The sequence below is a fragment of the Rhinolophus sinicus genome, linkage group LG02 (genome assembly GCF_036562045.2).
Source record: "Rhinolophus sinicus isolate RSC01 linkage group LG02, ASM3656204v1, whole genome shotgun sequence".
In the NCBI taxonomy this organism is placed as follows: Eukaryota; Metazoa; Chordata; class Mammalia; order Chiroptera; family Rhinolophidae; genus Rhinolophus; species Rhinolophus sinicus.
Window position 1 is genome coordinate 149143187 of NC_133752.1, and position 27903 is coordinate 149171089.

Here is a 27903-nt window from a genome sequence, read left to right on the forward strand (position 1 = left end):
TCCCCGCCCCCATCCCTGGTTCCCGGCTCCCGATCCCGTTCCTTCCCGCCCGCCCCCGGCGGCTGGCGAGCGCGGTGCAGCATGCGGCAAAGCTCTTTGCATAAATTATGCTCATGACGCAGCAGCTAAAAAAATCCAAGTAGCAGAAGGAGGGAAAAAGGGGGGGAGAAAAAAGGGGGGGCCGTAAAAGGAGGAAAGAAGAAATATATATATACCTGACCGCCCCCCGCCCCCGCCAGCTTCCCCTTCCCGCTCCCGGCCGTCCCCCCACCGCCCAGCGCAGCCCACGAAGTCCCCTCGGTTCTGCCCAGCCCGGGCTGGGGGCCCGGGGGCGGCGGCGGGTCCCGACCGGTTCCCGGGCCGAGCCGAGCCCAGCCAAGCCGCACTGGCTTCTTTGTCTGCGGGCGGCGGCCACCCCGGCCCCGGCCCCCGGCCCCCGGCCCCCCGGCCCGGACTGTGAGATGAATCTCTAATCGGTGGCCGCCGGGCACCCAGGGCGAAGGCGGCTGGGGCTCAGGCTCCGGTAAGTAGCGGGGTCCCGGGCGGGGAGGGGTTTGCACGGAAGGGGAGGGGGCCGGGCAGGGGAGGTTTCGGGTTTGGTTAATATGCAATGCCCGTAATTAGCATAATTTATATATTTATGATAAAGAGAAAATATGCCGCGGGGCCGGGTCGCCAGGATGCTGGGCCGGGCGGCGGGGAGCTCTGGGAGTGGGACAGCGCGCGGCCGCCTGCCTGGGGCCGGGGAACCTGGGGCCGCGCCCTCGCCCGCCCGCCCGCGGGCCGGCCGGGACCGGGGAAGGGAAGGGGGCGGCCGCCAGGTGGACCCCGTAGAGAGCTTGCACCTGGCCCCTCCCCGTTTCTGCCCCGGGAGCCCAGGTGGGATACCAACTACAGGGGACGTTCTTTACACTGACCCCGTAGCGACCAGCAGCGAATTCTCGCCCTACGGGAGAAAGCGGACGCGTATGTTCCAGGCGGTTACGGTCAGCTGAGGCGGCCAGGGCGACCTGTCACATTCACTTTGACCACAGTACACCGGGAGGACTGGTGGGACCCAGGGTTAGGGACCCAGGCGTCGCTGGAAGGGTGGTGGGGTGGTGGGAGTCACCCTCGAGCACAGCATGAGCACTTCATAAATATGTAATAACATTATTATTAATATATCGTCATAAGAATGGGTCCGATATGTGCTCCCTGAGCATTCTCAGCTGGCAAGGCCAAGGGAGCCCCAGGGTGCCCTGCAGCCTCCACTTGAGCGTTAAGATGCGGCACTCAGCTGTGATTGGAAGCCTAAAACCTGCACAAAATATTTCCTGCTGCGGGGCCGGGGGAAATCTAAGGCGGTTAGGAAGCCTTCTGGGCAAATGAAAACAGCTCTTTGCAGAGATTTTAGCCTCCTCTGCTCTTTGGGAGTCCATGTTCCAGTAGTAGAGGGCTGGTCACAGACATTTATCTCTGCTCCCTTGTCTTGGAAGTCTAAGGCAGCCAACATGGACAAGCAGGGCCTTCTGAGGGCTAATTCCACATACTCCATTTTGATTGAAGTCCCGGTGTTCAGGGTGGTAGTTCTGTGACTTTCTACTTCTTTGCATGTCTGAGGTAGAACTTCATTCATTTGTTCACTGGTCCAACAAAAATACCCACTATGTGCCACACTCTGAGCAATGCAGATAGAAGTTCTCCTGTCATGGAGTTTTCATTCTAGTCTGGCGGGACAGACAGATGATAAACATGAAAACAAACAAGATAATATCATTTGATGTGATGTGATGTGGTGTGTGTGTGTGTGGGGGGGTGGCGATGAGCTATTATTCTCCTGGAGGTACTACCTGGCAATTAAGAGTGAGTCAGAAGAAATTTGCTTCTCCAAGGGTTCTCTGCATTATGAAGGAACATGGGATAAGATCATATCCCCTTCCCCAAGATTTATTCACTATAAAGACATAATAGTGATCTTTCACATTTTTAATAACACTTTACAATTAAAAACATTTTTATATGCATGCTTTACTTCAAATAAAACTAATAGCAACAACAGTAACAATTACACAGTGTTTGCTGTGTGCCAGGCCCTGTTCTAAGTGACTTAAGTAAATGTTACCAATTTGCTCCTCACAGTAATCCAGGAGGTGGGTGCTATAATTTAGCCCCACTTTACAGTTAAGGAAACTGAGGCTTAGAGGGGTTACCTAAGGCAGAAGCAGTACTCAATCTGGGTCTTCTGCCTTTAAGGCCTAAGCTCTTTCTGTGTCGAAATGAGGGTCAGTGAGGGTCAGTGAGGCCAGGAGAGAGAATGAGACCTGGGAGAAACTGGCCAAGGGAGGGAAGGCTTGGGAATGGGGAGCTGGACAGGCACATCAGGAAGGGGTAAGTGTGATCAGGGTTCCGCAGAACTCAGCACTGCTTCTTTGAATCATTTTTAAGCTGCCTTAGTACTGGGAATGGGGGCAAAAAAAATAAATAAATTGAAATAGGGTATGTGTTTTGAGGGAGAAGGGAGGAAATATGAGGAAGCTAAGTGATCTGATTTCATTTGTTTTCAGTTCCTATTCATTAACCCTTTGTTATGATGATAAGCGGACATGCCTTTTTGGAGTTTACAGTCTGGTGGGGGAACACACCTACTTTTCATTTTTCACATTTCATTTGTTCTCTCCCTTCACCCTGCCTGGGATGAATCAAGTGTGGGCACAAGTCAAAGGGGGCAGGAGGAGAAACTAAGTGGAAATTTGTCCTTATTAAGCTAGTCTTTACTGTTTGACTATATGTGTCCAATTTACAAATGGTAGGTTGGAAAGGGAAATTAAGTTGTTCACTGCTTTCCTATCTTTTTCACATTCCCTTTCTCTGGCCCATGTGTGTGCCTACCTGGTCTGTCAATAGCTTGGCAAGCCGTAATTTCTGCTCATGGATTCACGTCTGAGGGGGAGGGTCTGCAGCAGAACTGACAGCTACCATTTCCCAGTGTGTCCTGATCGTTGGGGGCCAGAACAGTCCCCATCAGCCTTCCTCCCATTTCCTGAAGGAGTCCTGGTGTGGTGTCAGGAGGATAGGGGTCTGGGGCAGGTGGACACACCTTGAAATTTAAATCAGCCACTGACTTAACTGTGCCCTTGGGCAAGTCACCTGACCTCTCTCAATCTCCATTTCCCTGTAGATAAAAAAATGGGGATCGTAATACAAGCACTACAAGCACCGTGCTAAGCATGTTACTTACGCAGTCTCATATCGTCGTTATAACAACCACATAAGGCTTGCCCGTTTAATCACCATTTTAAAAATAAGGAAATTACACTTCAGATAGGTTGGATCAGTTGCCCAAAATCACACAGCTATTTCATGGCTGATCTGGGATTTTGATCTAGATTTCCTCCAAAGCCTATACCCTTACCTCTCTTGGACCCTCAACTTTCTCATCTATAAAAATGGGGATAATAATAGCTAATTGTCTCTAGTGTTCTGTGCAGTATTCTAAGGTAAGCTCTTTTATTATTTATCCCTGAGAAAACAGAGAAGTAACCCGCCCGCCTGTGAACAGTCACACAATTGATCAAGCTTTAGGACTCATATCTGTTTGTTCCAGGGTCTCAAGCGGCTGGTGTCAGAATTGAATACGAATAGTCCACACTTATTGAGCCCGTATACAATTTACTACAACACTATACCCATTTCAAATATGGCAACTGAGGCATAGAGAGGTTAGGTCCTTGCCCAAGGTCCCACAGCTAAGAAATGGTGAAGCTGAGAGATGAACCTAGGTTTTTAAATGATACACCAAATTGGAACGAGATAATGTGTGTATATTTTTATAACAGCTACCATTTTCTAAGCACATATGTGCGAGGCATCGATATAAATGTTTTACATGCATTAGTTTATTCAGTCCTCACAATAGCGCTGTGAAGTAGGTGCTATTACTCTCATTTTTACAGATGAGGAAACTGAGGCACAGAGATTACATCATACATCCTGAGTCCCACAGCTAGTAAATATCAAAGCTGAGATTGTGAAAGAAAGTTCAAGAGGGCGCTCACTATAATACTATGTGTAAAGGGCCTGCGTCCCAATAAACTGTCAGTGATTATTATTCTTCAGCAGGTAGGAAGGGAAATCTGTGTCCTGGGGCCAGAAATGGAGACGGGTGGGAGGACATGCAGAAAAGCCATCTTGAAAGAGGTGGCAGGCTGCCCAGAGTCTGGCAATTTAAGAACGGGGCAGGTAATACTTGAGTGCAAGAGGGGATGTGGTGTTCCTTCACACCAAGTACTAACGCTGTGTGGACCAGGGTAGTAATGATACGAAGTGGGGGGAATCTGGGCATATTGGAAGGGAGAGCCAACAGGATTTGCTGAAGGAGTAAACGTGAGATATAAGAGAGAAGGCAAGGATGATGGCAAGGTTTTTGGCCTAAGCATCCGTAGAAGGATAAAGCTGTCATCTGCTGAGGTGGGGAAAGCTGCATGCAGGTAGAGCAGACTTGGGGTGGAAATCACGAGTTTGGTTTCAAACGTGTTGAGTATGAGATCATATGAGCAACCCACAGGCTGTTGGATGTATGAGTCTGAAGTTCCCAGGTGAGGTCCCAGCTGGAGGTCTAGATTTGGTGGTTGTCAGACGGGGAGACCACTAGGGACTGTCTGCCCCATTCAGCTCAGCCCCAGCTACCACTTTATACCAATCTCCTGCTTCCGGTCTTTGTGGCCTATTTGAATGGCAGCTCTGCAGGAGGTAAGTGGGCGCACAGTTTAAATATAAAAGTGACATAGAGCTGGAGATGCTGATGTCTCCAAACAGCCTGGTCTGAGAGAATTAGACTGTCAAAAATTTGAAAGGTAAATTTCCCATAACAAATGTGACTTTCTTTCAATTGAGTACCCGTAAAACTAATTTCAGCTCAACCAGCCATTCCTTAGAGTCAACTAACCTCACGCTGAGTACCCTCCACCCCAAAAAATGACTGTATAATGGGAAGGTATTTTACACCTCGAAAACCTCAACCACAATTAAGTGTTAAGGGAGTGATTAAAACCACAGAAATGAGTCTGAATTAAAAGTCTGAATCCCATGTACGTTACATTTTCCTCTACATGGCACAAGAGTCTTTGTACATATAATTTCATGTCTAAAACACATGCCACTCTGAAACAAGGGGGAAAGGACCACACACGCACTTCATTGGGTATCTCTTCTGTGGATCCTCTCCCACTCTCTGTTCATCCACCATGACACGTCATCACTGTATTGTAGTTACCTTTTTATTTCCTTGACTCCCATATTAGACTGTGGACTCCTTGACAAAGCTAGGGGATGTGTTTTTCCCTTCATTGTATCCCCAACACCCAGCACATAGTAGACACTGAAATATTTGTCGAAGAAATGAAGGATGAAGCATTTCAGGATTTTTCATAATAGGATCTCAGGATATTCTAGGGGGTTCTGATTTGTTTGCGATTTCCCACTGCTCCTCCTAGATGTCTTGGAATGTTGCCCTAAGCCTAAAGCAGTTCCCAAAGGAGAATGATAAATGAAACCAGGTCCTCTAACTCACCTCAGTCCCCTCTACTGAAAGTCCTGGATGGTCCTGGACCCCTGCATTTTCAGGTTGTGGGCAAAATGTCTCAGCGCCCTTAGTTCATTCATTAGCACAGGAAACCCAGGGATCAGTGAGCCATCTGTTAGCTGAGCAAGGTGCCTTGCCAGGGTTGCTGCAGATGTTTTCCAAACTCAACTCAAAGAAGGCAAAGGAGGAGGCTCTGGTGGGCTCTGGCTCCCCTCTCAGCTTTAACCAGAATTGTCCAAATTATTTTTTTTTTACCATTATTTGAAAATTTTTATATTTCTTTAAATGTTTTCTTTGGCAAATGTATTCAAATACTAAATTTTCATTTTAGAACTTGGTTTATATTTATAAAACAGAGTGCCCGAATTTGGTGTTCACAGGATACCTTTCTCTAGGCCTTAGTGGTTCTTACCTTCTCTTTAAAATGTATAAGTATGTTTTTGATTACATTGTGATTCTCAAAGATATTCAAGAGAAAAATAATGAATTAAACATCTATAAATTCTTCCTCATTTCTGTTTTAGTGTAGCAATTTATCATCTAACCCATTGTGGTCTGAGTAAAACTGAGTTTCTTGTTCTCCTCAGACATTGCAGACTGCAACTCATAAAGCAACAGCTGGCTACAGATTCTCCACGTCTTTAGTAACAACTGTTACTGAGATTGGTCGTTCTTTGATCTATACATTTTGACTACTGTAGTGTTAGCCTCCCAAAAAGGTCTTTGTTCTCTTGAACCTGCTTCACCAATTTTGCCTTTTCTTCATTTAATTCTTGTTTGGAAAGACTCTGACTCACAAAATCATTTTGGAGACTACTGCATGGCCCAGTATCAAGCGATTTAGATTCGCTTGCATTCATATTCTTGAAGGTATTTTTCAACTCGTGTTTTTTTCAAATTCATTGTCTATGTGTTTAAAATTTTCTTGAAATTCCAGTTTTCTCCTGATGAAGATGCTGGTTTCTCTGAAAAGTTCTGATCGTTTCCTTCATTTTCTGAGACGTTTGTTTCACCACTCTGTCACGGAGATTAAATGAAGTTCTTATTTTCCTTAATTGTTCTCTGCTGTTGTACGCATAGGTTGTGTTCTTGAACCACTTGTATGGGGAGGTGGGAGATTGGCACAGGCCTGTGGAATGCTGGGTAAAGTCACAGTTGAGTCTGATGGACTTTCCATCTTGGAAATCAAATCTTCGTTTCCCTGTCCCTGAGACATCCCTAGAGGATACAGAAAGCCCATACAATGGAATATTAACCAGCTATAAGAAGGAATGAAGTGCTGGTACATGCTACAACATGGATGAACCTTGAAAACATTCTGCTAAGTAAAAGAAGCCAGACACAAAAGGCTGCATATTGTAGGATGCCATTTATATGAAATACCGAAAATAGACAAATCCATAGAGAAAAAGCATATGGTGGTTGCCAGGGGCTGGCGGTGGCCAGGACAGGGTATGGGATTTCCTTTAGGGATAATGAAAATACTCTGAACTAAACAGTGGTGATGGTTGCACAACATTATGAATGTACTAAATTCCACTGGCGTGTACATTTTAAAATGCTTAAAATGGTATATTTTATGTTACATGGATTTTATCTTATTTAATAAAAATACCAAAAAAAAAAAAAGGGGGGGGTCTGGAGGGAGTGCGAACAAATGACCCAGGCATGGAAGAGGAGGAGGAAAGGAAAGATGAAGAATCTAGAACACTTCTCTGAGCTTAGTTTCCTCATCCATTGTGGTGATAATAATGCCCCCATTCCCCAGCTGGCATGAGTAATACATGAATTAGTGTTACATAAAATGCTAAGCACAGCGAGCACTCAAAATAAATAATTGCCTTCTTTTCTGTGTGTCAACCCTATTTGTCCTGTTATTACCTTTATTTCTTGTAAGTGTATGGTTTGTGGCTCCAGCTAGACAACCTGTTCTTACAAGGGCTTCTCCCACTCCTTACTGCATTTGGCAGGCTGTTCTACCATCGGGGACATTGTCCTGCCTATAGTGTGAAAAGCCACTGCCATAGAATCTCCTAAGAGCTGATTCTTGTAGGACCCACCTGCCGAATCAGACTCTGGACATGTGCACTCCGGGGACAGCTGGAGCTCTGTCTTTTTAAATAAATGCTCCAGGCCATGATCGTGCACATTACAGTTTGAGACCGTTTTTAAAATGTATTCCTGTCTTTAAGATCTCTTCCAGGAGGTCTGCTCAGACTCCTCCCCTGAGAAGCACTCAGGCACCCAGCAGGCTCCTTGTCCCTGTCTGAGGTCCTGAGTGTCTGGATCAGAAGTCACCTTGGGTTCTGCTGAGTCTTCTCTGTCCCAGTGGACTGGGAAAGTCCCAGGGACAGATGCTTCGCCCTCTCTTTCATCTTGTCACCCTGGTTCGTCCTGAGTTAAGTTCTCCTAAGATGCTGTAGGAAGCGAAACACTGTCAAGTCCTTAGAATCCTGTTTCGTTTACTTCTACAAATTGTACTTGGGAGAACTTAGCTTCTCTCTCTTCCTACCACTCTACTTCTGACTTTTTGAGATGTTTTGAGATGTTGAGGAAATTGTATTACTGTGTCACATCAGCTTTTGTTTTTCCCGTCCCATCTCACCCCACAGGATGTGCTAGGTGTGGGCGGCCTCCACCCCACCCTGACAAGTGACCATGGACCCAGGAGCTGGCCCAGAGTCTTCTCTGACTGTCAATGAGCAGGTATCTTCTGAGGCAGGAAGAGCTGGGAGATGGAGGGTGAGGGATCAAGGGGTGGGCAAGTAGGAAGACCGCACAGAGCCCCTCATTATCTGTTTCTTACCAAAGTTCATGGTCACTTCACCTGTCCAGATGTAATTGCCAGCTAGGATTTCTCAGGGGTTTAGTTTGGGGATTTAAGCTATGACTAAAAAGTGAAAATAAAACGTACAAATATATATAAACTTACATATGGAAAGATTTGGACATCAGGTAATTTGCTCTTAATTTTTTCTTCTTGCTTACATATATTTTCTAATTTTTCTGCAACAACCATTTATTACTTAAGTAATTTTTTAAATGAGGAAAAAAAAGATTAACATCTCCTAAAATGTAATTGAAATGAAGTCCCTCCATAGGTCAAGTTTGACCTAGAAAAGCAACTGCTTGTGGCGTTTTAGTTCACTCCAGCTCCTTTGATGGGTCACATTATCGCTTTTTCCAGCAGAATCACTGGCTGGATCCAACTCTCTGGCTTAAGGAGTGTGTTGTGGGTGTGGCTTCAGGCACAGCCCAAGCGTAGGGGATGCTGGACGCAGACCTCTTTAGTGTACAGTGTCCCTGATTCTTGAATGGCCCAGTTGGAAGCATTTCAGTGCCAGAGGTAGAGCTGCATGCTGGCTGTTTGAGCATCGGAAGAAGCTCAAGTGTCTTGAGGAGGCCCAGGGGCTGCCTGCATAGCTGGGGCATGGAGGCTCCCTTCAAGGTCAGAGCAAGGTCACAGCAGATGGCTCAACTGGAGCCACAGGCTCACAGAACGCAAGCTCCAGTCCAGGGGGTGGGGCGAGAGGCTATGTTTCAGGATTCCTGACCCTTGTTTCAGGAAGTCAGCTTGCAAGGAAATCTTGGCCTTTACCCCAGAGTTTTGGAAATCAAGAAATCATGATTTAAAAATATTACTCAACATTGTAGAGCATTTGTTTTCCACCCCATTATCTTTGAGGGAACTTCTGTAAGGTTTCAAGGGACATAAAGTGGGATTGGCTTGTTGGCTGAACTGAAGCTGTGGATACTATCTGTCTTAGGGGCCCGCACAGCCACACACCAATATCCTAGCAGCCAAGAGGACGTCCTTACAAGGTTGTGGGATAGGCCATTTACCACTCCCTGAGCTGAGTCCAAGAAAGGGAGCAAATAGAAATATCCCCAAGTAGTTTCGCTCTGTGGGACTTTTTCCACCTTATGTCAGGCCCTTCCCCTGTCACCCGGGCCTACTTTCTCCTAGCAGCTCCTTCTCTAGAATTAGGGAGCTGCAGGCTGCCCCAGGCTCTGGAATTCTCACAGAGCACGCAGTCCTTGGGACAGGAGGTCTGCATGCTGAGGTGCCCTTTCCTGGTTCCCCTAGTCACACCCAGAGCTTTGGCCCCCAAGGGGCTCTGATATCAGCCCCACCCCCAGGACTGTTCGCTGTCCTGTTTGCAGGTCATCGTCATGTCCGGCCATGAGACCATCCGTGTGCTGGAAGTCGGCGTGGATGCCCAGATCCCTGCTGAGGAAGAAGGCAAAGGACTGGAGAGTGCGGCCACCAAGGGCTCCCAGAGTGGAGTTCCTGCTGAAGCCAGTGAACATGCCGGTGAAGCTGGGCCAGAAAACCCAGACACCACTGCAGAGGCAACTGGTATGAGGTCATTACCCCAACCAGGCATTGCTTTACCCAAGACCCTTCCTGTGGTTCCCCAGGGAGCCAGCCACACTGTCTCCCCTTATCACCCTGCAGTACGGCTGTTCTAGAGGCTGGAGCTTGTGCCAGGCTTCTCTCTGGCCACAGGGCACCCTTTCATTGACTTTCTTCATTAACACCTTGCAGAACAGACATCCCTTTTTGTAGGAAGCCTGGGGCCTCCCTTGCCAGTTCCCCCAGAACACTGGGATTCATCCATCTCCCCTTGCCTTCTGCTTACCTTCCCTTCCCTAGATTGGAGATCTGGGCGGGTGGGGGTGGGCCAAGAAGACCGCAAATGAGAACAGACAGGCTTCTGGGAATCAGCAACTCCTTAATAAGGAAACTACAAGACCTCCCATCCCTTATTCTACCTGGAAATCAGTGTGCAGATTCATTTGGGACCCTAGTAACCTGGGTTATTTCTTCCCCCTTTGAAAAAAGGTATGACATGAGGCATGACCATTTCCCCCCAGCCTGGAAACCTGCTGCTTCCATGTTCAGGCCGGAAGGGGCATTACCTGCTCCCACAGGCCGGTGCCCTTTCCACTGCTTTCCATTGAGGGGATGGAACCCCTTTTCAGAAAATTTGGGAGGTTTCCCAGGTTTATCCACAGTGCCTCCACTTCCCTTTTTACCCTTTTATCTATATTCTATATCTCATTCCTTAGTTCTGCTCCTTCTCCAAACCTGCCCTCGGAAATAGATCCTAAATCAATTATTTACATTGAGCATGTTTATGGTAGTTTGCGTCTTCTTCTAGAGGTTGCTATATTTAAGTCTTTCACAAAAGTCTTCTCTGGAAAGGAATCTTAAATCATTGTCAAGCAGATAAGGGAGGTATTTTGATGGTACCTCCTAAGAAGCTACCAGCTTAGATTGTGGCCTTGATGGGACATTTCTAGACATGCAATATTAAGAAGCATTTCCTCTTAAAACAAAACTAAGTAATAGGAAATTTTTTCAGGATGAAAAAAAAAATCTATTGATTTATGGCACTCTGAATGACTGCCCAGTTCTGTCACATACACATATTTTTACAGCTGAGGGTAGACTATGTAGGGTGACACTTACCACCATGTTATTTCGGATACCCTTTTCTTTTATCAACCTAGATTCACATTTCTGTTCTGGTTTGGGCTATTGTTGATTGCCTGGTTTTTCATTGTCATAACCAATGCTGCTTTGAATGTCTTTGTATGGGTCCTTTGAAAAATTCTTTTCTTTTGAGATATAGTCCACTCAAATCCTTTTGAAGAGAAATCAGTTGTTTACATAGGAAGAAGTCAGCACATGGAAAAATACAAAAACTTGCTGTCAATGAGAAAGAAAACAAAAGTAACTTGTCATAAGGTATTACATGCCTGTTAAGCCAGAAAAACAAATAGTGATAAAAGCTAAATTGGGTGGGGCTGTGGAGAAATAGGTACATGGTTCTATGAATTGGTTTAAATCTTTCTGAAGAGCAACTAGCAAGAAGTGACAAAAGCCCTAAACGTATGCACTCTTGGACTCCTTGGTCCTACTTTGGAAATGTATTCTAATAAAATGAATGTTTCATTTCTTTAGATCATAAGCTTTTATCATACATTCCCGTTTTCCATTTTCCTTTTTATATAGTTCATTACATTTTGTCAAGCAAAACATTTTTAAAACATTTCCGAGGTTCAGATTATCCTAATCTCTGTTTTTTTTTCAACAGTTGGAAATATATCTCCCCTCTGTGGTGGAGATAAATGTCATTTTGTTTTCTCTTAGTATTTTATAAGGCTTTTGTTGTTGCTTGCTTGTCTCTTTAATTCCTTGAACAGTCTGAATTTTTTTGTTATGCATTGTAAATAGTATAGTCCTGAGTTAGGTTGGATTAAAACATGGGCTGGGAATGCAGGGTTAGAAGGTTAGCTTTTTCAGTGCGGCCGTGTGCTGTATCACAAGGGAGCTTAAAAGGAAAAAAAGTAGTAAGCAGGACAAATTGCTAGTTATAAAAACAGTCACAGAATATAAGGTACAGCATAGGGAATATAGTCAATAATATTGTAATAATCATGTATGATGTCAGATGGGTCCTACACTTATCAGTGATCGTTTTGTAAGTTATGTAAATATTAATCAGTATGTTGTACCCTGAAATAAATATAATAGTGTAGGTTGACTATAACTGAAAAATTCAAAAATAAAATTTTAAAAATTTTTAAAAAGAAAAAAGAGAGAGGAAAGGTTACTGGCTTCTACTCCCAGACGTTCTGATTCAGTAAGCTTTGATGAGAGCCTGGAAATCTACGCCCAGCCAATATAAAGAGGCCACTGATCTAATACCCATCACCCAATAGACTCCTTTTAATGCATCACCATATATTAAATAATAAGTCCTCTCCTCACTGGCGTGTGGCTTCCTGGTGGGGGCCCCCAGCACTTGATTAAATCAAGGCAACAAGAGGAAGCTACAACCTGGGTGAAAAGCCCTGGTTCCCAGGAAGTTCCTTTAGAAGTTCATTGAAGCTGCTTATCCAGACTTCACATCCTCGAGACTAGCAGAGAAGAGCTGCTTGGCCTGGAGAGCCGTTGTAACCCTGAGTGTGGCAAAGACATGTCCAATTTTCGAGGACTGTCATTTCAAGGAATTGCCCCTGCAGAATCCTTGCCCCTTCCCCAAGCAGCACCTGAATCCAGAAAGTCGCCTGAAGGTGGCGGTGAGCAATGATCCAGTTGCTGGACGAACCAAGGGAAGCTGTTCCTGTTGATTCTATCTCCTTCCCTCCCTGACATATGTTCACTTCAGGCCCCTTTACTGATTATGTGATAGGTCACAGTGTCCTGTAGAGCCAGGAAATCAGAGACTGATAGCCAACTATGCATAGGCCTACATTCCTACATTTTAAAAATCTAAATGTGAGAAGAGGGGTCCTACCTTCTAAGTCTGGCACAGGGCTCTCCAGCCTCTTATTCTCACTACCAGTAGCATCTGGGAAGCTGCCTCTTGGGTCAGGGAAAGCCATTGATTGGTCTCGGGTTATGCAGAAATACAGTGTGGGGCTGAGAGTTGTCACTGCAGACAAGACGTTCTAGTCCGGTGACTCTGCCACTCACATCAGGCTCACTCTTTGTCCTTCCTTCTCTCAATGCCATGTGAAGTGAAGTCACTCCCGGGCATCCCTTCAAGCCCTGCCCCTGCTCTCGCCACCTTCAACCAAGCCCCAAGCCAGCCTCAGACATCGCAGACCCTAACACCACTGGCTGTACAAGCTGCCCCCCAGGTAAGAGCCACGCCGGGGAGCTGGACAGAGAGCAGTGGGCAGGAGCAAGGCATGGGACCACCAAGATGGGGTGGTCATGGGTTCTGGGAACTTCACAAGGCAGGACGGGGGAGGGGCTGTGGCTTGGGGGAGGGAATCCCCTGCTAGGCACCCCCGGCCTCTCCCCTGTCTCAGATCAGGGCCCACTGGGAAAAGTACGTCTTTGCTTGCCCCGTAACCTTGGGTGCAGCAAAGATGGTAGAGATTACATTAACTCTTTCATATCACAGGCCTTTCTGTTTCTCTAATGACTAAATGAGTGAATACCTTGTCGGCCCCTCCAGTGGATGCCTGAAGAGTTAATGCATTGTTCAGAGTCCTCATTTAGAGCCAGAGGGGCAGCCCGAGCACAGTGAGAAGCAGCTGCCTCCAGGATCCTCCAGACGAGCTGAGCTCCCTGTGACCTTGTGCTATATGCACAGGTCTCCAAGGCATCCATCAAGGGTAGCCTCCCTCAGAGCTTCCAGACGCGTCTGTGGACCCTTGACCACTTGGTTCCACCAGCCCCTGCCCCCTGCTTTCTGGCCACCAAGTGCTGGTCCTGTGGGCAGGGGCTGAGGAAGGCCTGGGAGGCAGCAAACTGTAGTAGAAGAGGCCTCTGCACCCTTCGCTGTTCTGTGAGCAGGGCCAGGCCCTGTCCTCGCTTTGGGCGGCTTCTCTGAAGGCAGGATCGTCCAGTCCAGGCACACGATCCCCCAGGGTTGGGCCTCCGGCTAGGGCTTATCTCTTCCCCCCCTTCATGTGGCCTTTTCCCCACTGCCCTCAGAATGCTTTGTTTGTGCTCAACTGGGTCTGAGAGACCCAGTGTTTGCGCTGTCAATGTTGATTTTTTATTTTTTCTTTTCTTTTTTGAAATCTTGTTTGCTTTTGCAGGTCTTGACTCAGGAAAACTTAGCCACAGTTCTGACAGGAGTTATGGTTCCAGCAGGGGCAGTTACTCAACCTCTTCTTATCCCCATCAGTATTGCAGGTCAAGTGGCTGGTCAGCAGGGGCTGGCCGTGTGGACAATTCCTACAGCAACCGTGGCTGCCCTCCCAGGACTGACCTCTGCTTCTCCTACGGGGGGAATTTTCAAACCACCTTTAGCCGGTCTCCAAGGTAACGGCAGCTCTCCCCAGGACTGCACCAGGCCCCCCAACACCTTACACTACCATTCCTGCACACGGGCTTGCCATGTTGGACTCAGAACCCGCAGCTCGCCCAGGGCGAGAGCCCTGGAGTCTGGATCCGGTGTCCCAGGCACCCAGCCACAGAGATACTGCACCACCTCGGGACTCTAGGCCATGACACCATGCTGGCCCAGCAGGCCTCTTACTTCAGCCAACTGTCTGAGACTGCCCCTCTCCCCCCACGCCAGAAGGCACCCCATGACCAGCCTCCTGAGAAGGACTGCAAGAAGACGCAACGTCTGGTTTTGAACCTGCACATCTGCAGACCCAAGGGAGGGGGGGATGAGAGATATTGGCATGTGCTGCCCCCTGCAAAGATCAAGGGAATCACAGCGGCCTGTTCCCCCTGCCCCAGTGCCCCACCCCCCTCTCATTCTTGTGCCAGATCCCTTGGGATTGGAGCTGCTCTGGGCTGCTGCTAGGCATTTGAGCACCTCTGTCTCTGCCTTGCTTCATAGCAGCTGCCGTGCTGAACACCGCTCTTCCGGCACCTGTACAAGCCACCCCACCGGCACAGGCCTCCTCGCCCGCCCAGCCCCGGCCACCAGCTCAGCCCCAGACGCTGTTCCAGACCCCACCGCTGCTACAGACCACACCTGCCATTCTACCACAGCCCACTGCTGCCACCGCTACTGCCCCCACCCCCAAGCCAGTGGACACCCCCCCACAGATCACCGTCCAGCCTGCAGGCTTCGCATTTAGCCCGGGAATCGTAAGCTGCCCAGGGATGGACCTAATCTTGGGCCAAGGGTGGAACTGCCAGGGGAGGAAGGAGGTAGAGGATCAGCCCCCTGAATATGGCTCTTTTCCAACACATCAGCAGAGATGGGCTCGCTCTGAAGCCTTCTCTTTGCAGCTGCCAGTCTGCCCTTCCCAGACAAGAGCAGGCAACCTCTGCCAAGAGGGCTGGGCAAAGTCTCCAGAACTTGAACCACTGGACCAGCCTTGGCGGGTGGGATGATGTCTGGGGATTACAAACTTGTGAGTTGTTACTAAGGTAGAGCTAGAGGCTCACAGCCCCGTGCTAATGTCCATCCAGGGTGGCTCCTGGCTTGGCAGTGGAGCTGTTAGATGTGACTAGAATCACATCAGCCATTCCAGTCTGGCCCTTCTACCGTTCCAGGCCTGGCCTGAACAATTCACCAGTTACTCTTCCACGGCTGTGGCCCCACCCTTCCCAGCGAATCCCCTGCCTCCCTTAGCCCTGGATACTATTCAGCTGGTGGACATGGGCCTGCCACCCACATTCAAATCTGCCCTAAGTCTGCCCTGCATCCCCACCTCCCCACCCCAATGCCCTGAGCCCCCTTTCCTCTACCTTGGGCTCTTTCTTGCCCCTCAGCCTCTGAGCAAGGCTCTTCCTCCACCCACAGATCAGTGCTGCTTCCCTCGGGGGACAGACCCAGATCCTGGGCTCCCTCACTACAACTCCGGTCATTGCCAACGCCATTCCCAGCATGCCGGGGATCGGCAGTCAGATCCTCACCAACGCTCAGGGACAGGCAAGTGGTCAAAGTCAGGGCTGAAGGCTGAGGGCTGTGGCAAAGCCAGCTGGGGCTCTGGGACTTGGGCTGAGGGTCACAGAAACTCAAACAGGGTGTCAGGCTGCTCTTCGTATCACCCATGTGGCAGCTTCCTGCTGGTGCTGAGGCCAGGCAGGGGCATAGCCACCACCCTGCCCTAGAGGCACCCACTCTAGTTGGGGCGAGCACCCACTTCATTGATGGAGCACCCACTTTGTGGCCAGGCTCTGTGCTAGGTGCTCCCTCATACGTTATCTCACTTCTTTTTGAGTACAGGTCTATTAGGTGGAGACTTCTGTTCCCATTTGATAGGGGAGAAGGCCGAGGTTCAGAGACATTAAGTCACACAGCTTAACGGGGAGAGCAGGGAGTCACACCCAGGTCTGTGTGACTCCACGTGCAGACCTTTTCGTGCTCACCCACGGTTCTGGAGATAGAATAAAGGAAGCAGCCCCTAAAGTGTGAATTCTTCACTTTATTGAGGAAGAAACTGAGGCTTAGAGAGGTTAAGTGATTCATCCTTAGATAAGTCCCTTTCTCTGCAAGTATGGGGAATGGGGTTGAGGGTGGAGCTGGACACTGCGCTCACACTTAGGGTGCGTGCCTTGTTTCCTCCCAGGTTATTGGAACACTTCCGTGGGTAGTGAACTCGGCTAGTGTGGCAGCCCCAGCACCAGCCCAAAGCCTGCAGGTCCAGGCTGTGACCCCCCAGCTGCTGCTGAACGCCCAAGGCCAGGTGATCGCGACCCTAGCCAGCAGCCCCCTGCCTCCACCAGTGGCTGTCCGGAAGCCAAGCACGCCTGAGTCCCCTGCTAAGAGTGAGGTACCAGGGCTGGGGTGGGGGGTGGGGGCAGGCAGTGCTGTCTGGCATGGGCTGCCTCTCTCAGACTGCAGGCAGGACAAGATTATTTTCTGAAGCCCCTGGGAATGCAGGGCACCTCCCCAAAGTGAGGGGAGGTCCCAGGGTAGAAAGCCCATGTGAGTCACACATGTTCTGCCCATGGAAACAGCATCGGCCTCACCCCCCACCTACACACACACCAAAAACATGTCTATTGCCCTCAGAGGCCAGTGCCACTCTGAGAAGGCCAGGGAGCAGGTGGTCAAAGTAAACCGGGCCTTGATCAGCTCCAGGGTGCACAAACTGCCGGAAAAGTCAGGGGAGGTTAGTTTTGCATCCCTTCTCTCTTCCCCCTTCATCCCTCCACTCCTCCACTCTGCACTGTGGCTTTGATTATTCATTTATTTGTTCATTCTAGGAGCAGTTTTTGAGTGCCTACTCTATTCCAGGTGCTGAAGATATAGAGATGAATAAGACACCCTTCCTAGCCTTAGGTAGCCCGGCATTGGAGCAATTACAAGGGAGCCTGGCAAACACTATGAGGAGGGAGCCCAGAGAAGGGAGCTCTTGACAGACTTCATAGAGAAGGCTTCGTAGAGAAGGGACATTGAACTAATCTGAAAAGATGAGTTGGATGAGAGAATATTGAACCTTTAGGAAATTGCACGAAGTATAGTGTTCCAGAGCAGGGGTTCTCAAACCTGAGCATGGGTCAGAACCACCCGGAGGGCTTGTTAGAATGCAGATTCCCAAGCCCCACTCCAGAGATTCTTATTAGGTAGGTCTGGAGTGGGGCCCAAGAATTCCCCTTCCTGACAAGTTCCCAGTTGATGTTGAGCCCCATGGTTCCCAAATGTGGTGTCCTGCTTCCCAGCTTGGAGAACAGCCTCTTAGCCTCATGTGTAGAACGGAGATTACAGGAGGACCAGCTGCAGAAGGTTGTGAGTGTTAAAGGATAGAGTACACATAGGCCATTAACACTGGTACACGGAAAGCACTGGAGAAATGGTGTTTTTGTTGTTATCACTATTACTAGCAAGGGGTCGTGGGAGGGTTTTTAGCAGAGAAATGGCTGAGTGGATGTGCATTCAAAAAATTTTCTGTTGGGGGTGGCCGGTTGGCTCAGTTGGTTAGAGCATGGTGCTAATAACACCAAGGCTGCCAGTTCGAGCCCCACATGGGCCACCGTGAGCTGTGCCCTCCTTAAAAAACAAACAAACAAACAAACAAACAAACAAAAACCCTGTTATCCAGGTTGAGCCAAAACCTGGAGTATGGTGAGACTTGAGCCCTTGTGACCCGTTAGGAGGCAGTTTAAACAGTTCAAGCAAGACACAAGGAGCTCTGAACGAAGGCTACGTCCCTGGGAAGGGAAAGGGAGTGGACTTGAGAGCTGCCAGGATGTAGAATCGGGGGAACAGGACCCATCCGAGAGAAATTATAACTTTGCAGGAAGCTCTTTAAAACACAAAACAAAACAAAAATACTAATTTCATATTTTTATAGTTTCTTCTGATTATAAATGATACATGATTTTTCTTAAAAATTCCAAGATTATGTGTAATGTAAAAAAGTAAAAATCCCTTCTACTTCCATATCCAGAGATGACTTCTGTTGACAGCTTGCTTTATATGCCTCAATATTTTTTTCCCTGGAAATTTGTATGTAGTTTTTTAAAGAAATTAGTTTACAAAAACTGCGTTTCACCTGATTATTTTTCACTTAGCATTATGACTCAGAGCTCTTTCTATGTTGGTAGTTAAGAGATCTCTCTCTCTCTCTCTCTCTCTCTAGTGGCTGCACACTATCTCACTGCAGGGAGGTCCCAGATGTCATTTTCCGGGCCCCTGTTAATGGGCATTTGGGGCCTGGGAGGCTCTAGAATCAAGTTTAGGTTTCTCCTTTGAGGGCAGAGGTTTGAGAGCAGTTATATCAAGGGTGGACACTTGTTGGGGCTTTGACAAAGTGTACTGAAACTTTCTGAGCCTCTGACCTGCCTGTGTCACACACAGGTGGCTCTGAGGCTCCAGTTTGGTGGAGCATGTTGCTGTGCTTATTTTGGAGGTCATTATCGTTGGGTGGGTGCTAAAAAGTAGTTTCTAGTCTTGCTTTTTGATGGAACACAGGTAGGAGTGTGTTGGATGAGTGGCGATTTCATGTCCATTTTTGCCCCGCCTCTGGCCCATACAGGGACTCTAACCCCTTGAGCTGAACAGGTGGGCAATTGGGGCTTGTTGGCTCTCTTCTCACAGGTGCAGCCCATCCAGCCTACGCCGGTCGTGCCCCCGCCTGCTGTGGTCATCACCAGCCCAGCCCCAGCAGCCAAGCCATCTGCCTCTGCTCCCATCCCAATTACCTGCTCGGAGACGCCCACTGTCAGCCAGCTGGTGTCCAGTAAGTGGCTCCTGGAGGAAGTTGTGGAGAAGGGGAGAGACATTTATTCAGACACCAAACCTCTTTAGATGCTGCTCTCCTTATTAAACTTCCTGGAGTCCAAAGGGGAAGGGCAGGCGCCCAATGCCAGGGACTGGCTTTCTTATTCCCATTCTTGTTGAGCTAGATTCTAGGCATGAAGATAGTGGAGGCTGCTTCTCTGAGAAGCCACGCCATTCGCTGTCTCTCCTGTAGTCTCTTACGTGATAATTAAGGAGTATGGATGGGCAACAGGTGTGCTTGGGGGCCAGAAGAAGGGACGGTGGGGTGAGTAAGCAGTTAGAGCTGGAAGAACTTGAAAACAGATCCATACCTCCAGATAGGTTGGGCCAGGCCCCTTTCCCCCCATCTTGCTTGTCTTGGGGATTAATGAGGGAATTAAGGGTGTGGAGGCTGTTTGCTAAATGTGCTCATCCCCCTGCACCAGGCCAGGCCAATGGGCTAGATAAGCAGTGATGATTGTCTGTCCTACACTCACCCTGGTCCCTCCCTCTGGCCTAGAGCCACATACCCCAAGTCTGGATGAGGACGGGATCAACTTAGAAGAGATCCGGGAGTTTGCCAAGAACTTTAAGATCCGGCGGCTATCTCTGGGCCTCACACAGACCCAGGTGGGTCAGGCTCTGACCGCAACAGAAGGCCCGGCCTACAGCCAGTCAGCCATCTGCCGGTAAGTAAGACGGCCTGGCAGTCAGGGCCTGCTCGGGCACCTGGGCCACGAGGCATTCACAGGGACCTGGGGAGCCGACCCCTTTGTGCTCCCTTGCTCCTGCCTTCTTCGAAGGGTAGATAAGAATACCTGGAGTAGCCAAAGACTGATCCAGTCCTTCTGCGGGCCCTCTGACGTTTATCCTCCAATCCCGAGCATTTCTATGGTCTCTTGGGGGGAACTCAAGAGCCTAATCCATTCAGGAATTCTAAAGGGAAAGGAGAACAGCTTATGAAGAAGTGGGAACTTCAGTTCTGGCTTGGCTCTCAGCTGTACTCCAGCATCATGCCTGTCATGCTCCCATCTCCCCATCTTGTAAGGTGTGACTCTAAAGTGACGTAGCTGGTTTTTCTGTGTGCAGCGTACAGACTGGTTCTGGTGCCAGTATCATGGGAGGGGTAGCAGAGGGTTTCAAACAAGAATGAGTGCATTGCTCAGGGATGGCTGAAAGGTTTCATCTGCCTTCCAATTCCTTAGAGAGACTAGAGTACCTGGTAGACTCAGTGCCATGTTGGGAATTCTGTAGTCACGTCTGGGCTCAGCCAGAAAGAGTAGTCTGACAGTGATGCTGGTATAAGAGTGCAGTTGGAGGGCGGCCGGATGGCTCAGTTGGTTAATGCACGAGCTCTGAACAACAGGGTTGCCGGTTCGATTCCCACACGGGCCAGCGATGACTGTTTCCCAATATTCCCCAATAAAAAAATGAAAAAAAAAGTGCAGTTGGAGGAGGACAGCACTCATGACATCCATTTGTCATCTCTGGAGGCCTCTCAAGATGACTCTCAAAGGACCTCCTCACTCAGTTGGGTGTGAAAGTTCTGGAATGGTTGTTCATAAAGTGGTTGTAGTTATTGCACTACTGAACTGAGGCCATGGAAATAGCCCCTCTGTTATGACCTGGGATACAAGACAGTCTGAGGAGGCTGGGTTCAACCAAGCCAGGGGGTCTAGGTGGGGGTGGTATAGGGACCAGCCTGAGGGGCAGCCCCTTGAGGAGAGCCCTCACACTTGGGTGTGGGCAGTAAGAAACCCTCACTGTCCCTTCCTGGGTTGGGTCACCTATAGGTTTGAGAAGCTGGACATCACACCCAAGAGTGCCCAAAAGCTGAAGCCGGTGCTGGAGAAGTGGCTGAATGAAGCTGAACTCCGGAACCAGGAAGGCCAGCAGAACCTGATGGAGTTTGTGGGAGGTGAGCCCTCTAAGAAACGCAAACGCCGCACCTCCTTCACCCCCCAGGCCATAGAGGCTCTCAATGCCTACTTCGAGAAGAACCCACTGCCCACCGGCCAGGAAATCACCGAGATTGCTAAGGAGCTCAACTATGACCGGGAGGTGGTGCGGGTCTGGTTCTGCAATCGGCGCCAGACGCTCAAGAACACCAGCAAGCTGAACGTCTTCCAGATCCCTTAGGGCTCGGCCCCCAGCCCTGTGTTCCAGCACTTTGTACTTGTCCCTTGACACCCGTCTGCACCCGAGGCCGTGACAGCACCTGTCATTCTGCCACCTGCAGCTGTGCTTGTCCTGGGTCTTGAGGCTCTGCTGTGCGCATGTGCGTCAGCTGCCTCCCTCCTCTCCCCCCACGTATTGCACATGATGGGGAGGGCAGAGGGGCCCCCTGAGAGTGCCAGGCTTGGGGCAGGTCACGCCAAGGGAGGGGATTTGTGGTGTCACTTAAAGAAGCACTTTGCTAACATGGTTTTTGAAGGGTGAATTCTGGTTGGGAACCAGAAACTCCCCATCTTTGGGGCAGGGCTGCAGCAGCCCCTAAGGACTGGCCATTACCTCTTGTTTGCAATGGCATTCTCTCTCCACCTTCTACTCCCTTTTGCTCTTCTGTGTGAGTGCGGCAGCTATGGCAGCTTGTCCAGTAGAACCACAGCCTCACCCCATTTTGCCTACAGGCACATTGTCCCCTGAAAGGGCCCAAGAGACACAATTCTGAGAAGTGTGATGTGCTGCTTAGAAGGCCAGACTCAGTGTCTGCCTTGACCTCAAGGTCAGAAGGTTCCACAGCCCTGGGGCCAGAACATGTCACCTCCTCTGCCACCTCTCCCTGGTTCCTTTGGGGGAAAATTGCACTAAAGCAGAACCTTTTCTTTTGTAATCCATGTTGGAAGGAAGCAACAGTGAACTCTAGCTGTCCTGGAGTTGACCTTGGGTCTATGGCAGGTTGGGAACTTAGTAAATAAGGCCGTTCTCTCCAAGATTTCAGTTTAATCTCTGTCCATGACTGTTTTCTCCCAAAACAGTGTGGGTTAAGAGAACTTGCAGCCTGAAAAATCCCACTGCCCAAGTAAGCAGGCACTTTGGAGAAAAACGAGGAAAGGACTCTTGAGTCTCTTGTCATCACACTTTCCCCCAACCCTGGACTGGGGCTTTCTCAGAAGGGGCAAATTAAACAATAAACCAGACAGCAAGGCCCTGGGGAAAAGGCCACCATCCCAAAAGAGCTGATGGCAGCCCAGGAAGGTCTCTTGCAGACGATGACTTAACTCTAATTTTCGCTGTAACTTTGAGCCTTGGATACTGGAGGAGAAATCTTATTTTGTCCAGAGTCTCAGACGCTGTGTTTGTGTAAGCACCCCCCCGCCCCAGCCAATGCTCTGCTGATGCAAGAATACTCCTAGAGTAGGATGATTTTGGCCTCTAGAGAGGGTAACTATGGCACATTGGAGGTTGGCATCTCATCCAAGCTGCTAAGTGAGTTTCCCAGCCTCGCTGTGGCTGGACAACCCCGGAAACTCAGCATGTGACTCCATGAAGGCAGGAGAGCTCTGAGAGGTTTGCTTAGGTGAGCCCAGCCTTGCTGTGTAGAGCATCCCTAAAGGGCCACAAGTCACAGCAGCCAGCCGCCTCCTCTCTTTAATACTCTTGCCTTTCCAGAGCCAGGTCTCTAGCAGCTGCCCTCCGCTGCGCCTCACGTGATGTACTCTGAGGAGGTGACTGCCAGGCGAGGGCACATCTGCCTCCGCTCGCCCCTGGTGCAGCCACCTCCTAGCCATGCTTCCTCTGGCATGCTGTTTCTTTTCCTGCCTACAACTGGTCCCTCCCAGGCCCTACAGGGCCAGCGTGCCCACCCTCTGGGTAGCGCTGCCAGATAGAGGACAGTTGTGTGTTAGATTGCCACACACACATTCTCCCGCCCCACTGCACCGTGACCAAACCTGCCAGAGTGTGGTGGGAGTGAGGAAGCAGGCGGGCATCTTGCCTGCCCCTGGGAGAGAATGTCTCCAAGGGGGAGGTTCCACACTCAAGTGTAGGGTTATCAGCCTGTCTCAATGAGACGACATGCTCACTAGGGAGAGGCATCGTAAACAAATTTTCAGTAATGAAGTACCAGAGTTTATTAAGGATTTGGTGATTTACACTTCAATAAATTAGAGAGATTCAGGTTTTTACCCTCCAACACTTGGATTCAGATATGCTTTCTTTTTTGTTTTGGGGAGACAGTTGGGTCGCGGCTGGTACTCTGGGTGTAGCATATAATCCAGGGTGTGTCCATGGCAGTGGCTATGCAGGACCATCTGCCCTGTGTCAGGGCAGGAAAAAGATAATGCACTGCTGGTCTAAATTAGGCCTGGCCATGCTGTCTCAGCTCCTCCCTCGTCTAAATCTGTCTTCTCAAGGCTGGGCTAGAACTAAACCATTTTCTCCTCTGCAGGACAGATGGGTAAATCTTTCAGTGGAATGATACCAAGGGCAGAATATTTGCAGGCCAAATTCCCCAGGCAGGGGGTGATAGGAGGTCCCTGAAGTGTGCCCAAAGCAGAGCTCACCAGCCTGCTTCCCCACCGCGGGGCTCCTGGGAAGCAGCTGTGGCCCTGAGGTGGGTTTTCTGTTTTGTTTTTGGTAGCATCAGGCTCTCAAGAGAGTTGATATAAATTTTGGTTTGAAAGCACCTTTCTGAACTTAAAGCCAGGGCTCCTTGGCTCCTTTGCCGTGGAAAGGCAGGAGAAAAGGCAGAACTGGTTTCGCAGTTTACGTGTGGTTTTGTTTGTTTTAAATGAAAGAAAGACCAAAACTTCCTATGGCCTGGCGAATTAGTTGGGGCCTTTGACCCTGCACTACACATGGTATTTTATCGAGGTGGAGTCCAGGGAAAGAATTCGGCCAAATGGATTGAGGAACACACTTGAATTTAGAATGAAAGACATTTTTGTGCCGTTGGAAATCCAATCACCTTCCTATGCCTAGATTCCCTTCCTGTGTCATAGGCCAGGCTCCGACACTGAAGTTCTGACTGTCCTCTAGACATGGGGCAAAACCTGCTGAGGGTTGGAGTGAGGGGTGGGGAGGGGAGAAGCACTTGATGTAGTTGTGTGGAATAAACAGTATTTTTCTTTTGTACTGGTCTACTTGTTTCTCCTTCACCTCTCAGAGTGGGACTTTAAGGGAACGCGTGTGAGAGGCCAGGGAAGTGTCAGTGAGCTGCGTTTGCTGTGAGAGCTTGTAGCCTGGAAAATCCCATGGCAAGAGGGCGAATGTCAGTGCCCCAGACTCCCAGCTCAGGAGGCCCTGCCCCCAGCCCTCCAGCCATGACTCTCTCCATGGGGTGCAGGGTCAAACGGATGTGCCCTTTGTCGTTCTAGACCACTCTCCTAATACCGAGAATCCTCGCTTTCTTGACCCTCTTCTCTGAGTCCCCAAAACAGGTGTACTGTTGGTGTTCACACTCCTAGGCCCACCCAAGAGGTGACCGATGGGCAGCTGTTTGTCAGAGAGCTGGGTGGACAGAACCTGGATATGCTGGCTGGAGTGTCTATACATACACACAGAGCCCTCTGCAGTGTAAGGTGGGACTGCAAGAGGGAAGAGAAGGCAGGCTATAGGCCAGGGGCCAGGTCTGGGGAATATTCTAGCAGAGAACTTAAAAGAATCTTGAGAGTTTAAATTCAAACCTGGCCTTGCAGGCCGTTATGAAGACACACTTATCATCACAGGCGGCTGGATCATTCACAATTCGCTTGGTTTATACTTCATAAAATTTAGATACATGGTAAGTGCGTCTTTGTGCTCTTCTCCAGGCCTGCAAATGTTAGGGACAGGCCTGATACTTGAGCTTAGAGCTAACAGAGCATGGCTGTAATAAGAGTCTCTCTCTGCTTGTCTGCCTCCTGGGAATAGATTCATGCCATGCTCCCCTGCAGCCCTCCCTCTTCCCCCTTCCACCTACCTGGTATTGATGACATCCGGGCTACATAATCTGAACTGGTGAGAACAAGGCATCACCTTGGATTCCACCCAACCAGCATTCTGAGTCAGGCACTGTGCTGAGTGCCAGCTCGTCCTACCTCTACCCAAAGGACAATAGACATCTAAGATTCTGACGTAAGGCTTCAAGATCAGAGGTGCTTTACAGCACTCTGAAATCATGGTGCAAAACATTAAATGGAAGCCAACACTTACCTCTGCATAGGTAACCCTAAGCTGAGATTCCTCAGTACCCAGGCCAGGGGCACACAACGAGGTGTTTGGTAAATGTCAGCTAGATGATTGAATGTATTTCTTATCCTCTCCTTCAAGGAAATAAAAATTGCTGAGACCCTGATTTCAGGCTACTGGGAGAAAGCAGGGATAGAGGATTCTGCTTAGCTAGGCAGGACGCAGACTGACACGTGGGAATGAGTGGAATCTGGGTAGCACCTGGGCCTGACAGGCGAGTCGGCTCCCACCAGAAGTCAGTGGCTCAGACCAACTGAGTGTGGTTTCTGGCAGTCGGCCCAGGAAGGTTTAACAGGAAGAGAGGTGGGTTTGTGGAGAAACTGCAGTTTCTGTTTCCAAGTGTAGGATGTTCTTTTGGGTTCCTGGACCCAATTCCCATGTGTGTATGTGTGTGGTGGGGGGTGTTTGGGGGGTGGGTGGGCTTCCCTAAGCCAACAAGCCATTCTCAGAAACCAGCAGGGTGTCCAAGAATTCAACCCAGTCCTGACACTATCTACCTGGAGATAGCATCGGTTCCACTGATAAAAGTCTCAGTCCCACCAGACCGTCTTCCACTTCAGACACCATTCAGGAGTCCAGGTTATTTCCTGTGCTTCTGACCAATCAACTGCATATTGGAGGCTCCGGGAAACTAATTGCAAGTTCAGATTGTTCCCTGAGCTGCTGATGGACTGGATATAAATCAGAGGTTCCCACAACCCCCTTCTTGGGCTTGATGAATTTGCTAGAATGGCTCACGGAACTCAGGAAAACTATTTACTCAGTAGATTACAAAGGCTATTAAGGATACAAATCAACAGCCAGATTAGATATACATAGGACGAGGACCTGAACAAAGGGGCTTCTGTCCTTGTGGAGCTTGGGGCCCAGCACAGAGGCACTAGGAAGTGTTCTGGTTTCCCCAACCCAGAACCCCTCCAACCCCTTCCTTTTGGGTTTTTATGGAGGCTTCCATAAAACTCATTGGCCATTGGTGATTGACTCAACCTCTAGCCCCTCTCCCTGCCCTGGAAATCAGGGGGTGGGACTAAAAGCTCCAACCCTCTATTCAAGGTTGGTTCCCCTGGCAACCGGCCCCCACCCTTAGGTGCTTTCCAAAAGTCACCTTTATTCACATAAACCCAGTTGGGGTGGAAAGAGCCTTATTATGAAAATAAAATACCCATTTCACCTTTATGGCTCTGAAGGTTTTGAAGAACTGAGGACCAGAGACCAAATGGTATAACTAAAGAGACTCCCAGGGCTCTTAACAGATTAGGAAATTCCATGGGCCTGGGGAGCTGTGAGCCAGGAACTGTGGAAGAAGACCAAGTGTATATGAAAAATATATTTTGGTCATCCAAATGACCAAATACATACGTTAAAAAACAAAAATTCAAGAGAGTAAATTTGAAGATCTGATTGGCTTTATTCAGAGATTCAGGAATCGGGCAGCCTCCCAACCAGCAACCAGAAGGGCGCTTCGAAGGGTAGTACAACATGCAGGGATTTTATAGGAAGAAGGGTGGGGCAAGGGATCTATGGGGAAGGAAAAGAAAGGATTCATTATTTTTGCACCAGGACATGTTTTCTTTAGGGGAAGAAAAGGGGGAGGGTTCTTATTGTCTTGCCTCTTCTAAGGGGGATGGAGAGGACCTACATGACATTATCATATTGGTGCTTGATGAAAATTCCAGGTTGGTTAAGGTTAATTAAGATCACATTTCTAGGCCACTTTTGTCTACACAGCAACCACGCCACCCTATACCATTGTCGACTTCCGTGTTTGAGGGCGCTGTGAGGCCAGGCTGGCTGAGCAGCGCCCAAGCTGGAAGAAGTGGTGACCAAGGAGACCTGGCTACAGGGCCCTCCCACGGCCTCCTGTCTGTACGGGCAGCTCCCCAAGTTCCAGGACAGAGACTTCACCCTCTACCCGTCCCATGCCATCCTGTGCCACCTGTGCCATCCTGTGCTCCCTCGGGCTGTACGGGAAGGAGCAGCGGGAGGCAGCCCTGGTCGACATGGTGAACGACGGCGTGGAGAACGTGCACTGCAAATACGGCGCCCTCATCGCCACCGACTACGAGGCTCTGCCCGGGCGCCTGAAGCCTTTTGAGACCCTGCTGTCCCAGAACCAGGCCTTCATCATAGGCGACCAGGTCTCCTTCGCAGACCACAACCTGCTGGACTTGCTGCTGAATCACCAGGCCCTGGCCCCTCCTTCCCCAGCTCTAGGCCTAGTGCTCCGCCCAAGCCCAAGGTCTTCTGGGCCCCCTGAGCACGGTGAACCGTGAACCGCCCCCTTAATGGTGACAGGAAACAGGAGAGCCTGGGGCACCCTCAGCAGGAGGCGGGGCTGCCTGCCTCCTGTCCCCAGGACCAATACAATTTTCAAGAGAGACAGCAAAAAACATGATTCCATTTCTAGGAGAGGTTAAAACTGCAATGAGATCAGTTACTAAATCTAGAATTGCTATCATGGGCTTTTAGCACAAATTACGCCATTTTGGGCCTGTGGGTTTTCTCTTTAACATATGTATTTCTTAT

General features: G+C 49.3%; 1 protein-coding gene, 1 long non-coding RNA gene and 2 pseudogenes across 8 annotated transcripts; 2 read left to right on the forward strand and 2 right to left on the reverse strand.

Annotated features, from left to right (window-relative positions):
* The first annotated feature begins 85 nt into the window (after nt 1-85).
* POU6F1 (POU class 6 homeobox 1) lies at nt 86-24282 on the forward strand. Of its 7 annotated transcripts, none has more exons than XM_074325675.1 (11): nt 88-523; nt 8176-8269; nt 9728-9923; nt 13103-13219; nt 14132-14357; nt 14887-15203; nt 15802-15930; nt 16571-16774; nt 19045-19186; nt 19727-19895; nt 21000-24282. In XM_074325675.1, the coding sequence occupies exons 2-11, from the start codon at nt 8262-8264 to the stop codon at nt 21343-21345; spliced, it is 1854 nt and encodes a 617-aa protein (XP_074181776.1). In that variant the 5' UTR covers nt 88-523; nt 8176-8261; the 3' UTR covers nt 21346-24282. The 7 variants fall into 7 exon arrangements, with proteins under 7 accessions (XP_074181780.1, XP_074181776.1, XP_074181777.1 ...); XM_074325672.1 differs by having other exon boundaries at nt 95-523; nt 13098-13219; XM_074325673.1 differs by having other exon boundaries at nt 95-523; nt 13098-13219; nt 14890-15203.
* On the reverse strand, nt 6051-6779 carry LOC109443698 (swi5-dependent recombination DNA repair protein 1 homolog; annotated as a pseudogene).
* LOC141570093 (uncharacterized) lies at nt 19109-20920 on the reverse strand. The gene is made up of 3 exons (XR_012493966.1): nt 20426-20920; nt 20025-20142; nt 19109-19197 (listed from the first exon to the last, which is right to left on the reverse strand). It is a non-coding gene; the product is annotated as an uncharacterized LOC141570093 (long non-coding RNA).
* On the forward strand, nt 22860-27650 carry LOC109443671 (glutathione S-transferase P; annotated as a pseudogene).
* Nucleotides 27651-27903: the final 253 nt, after the last annotated feature.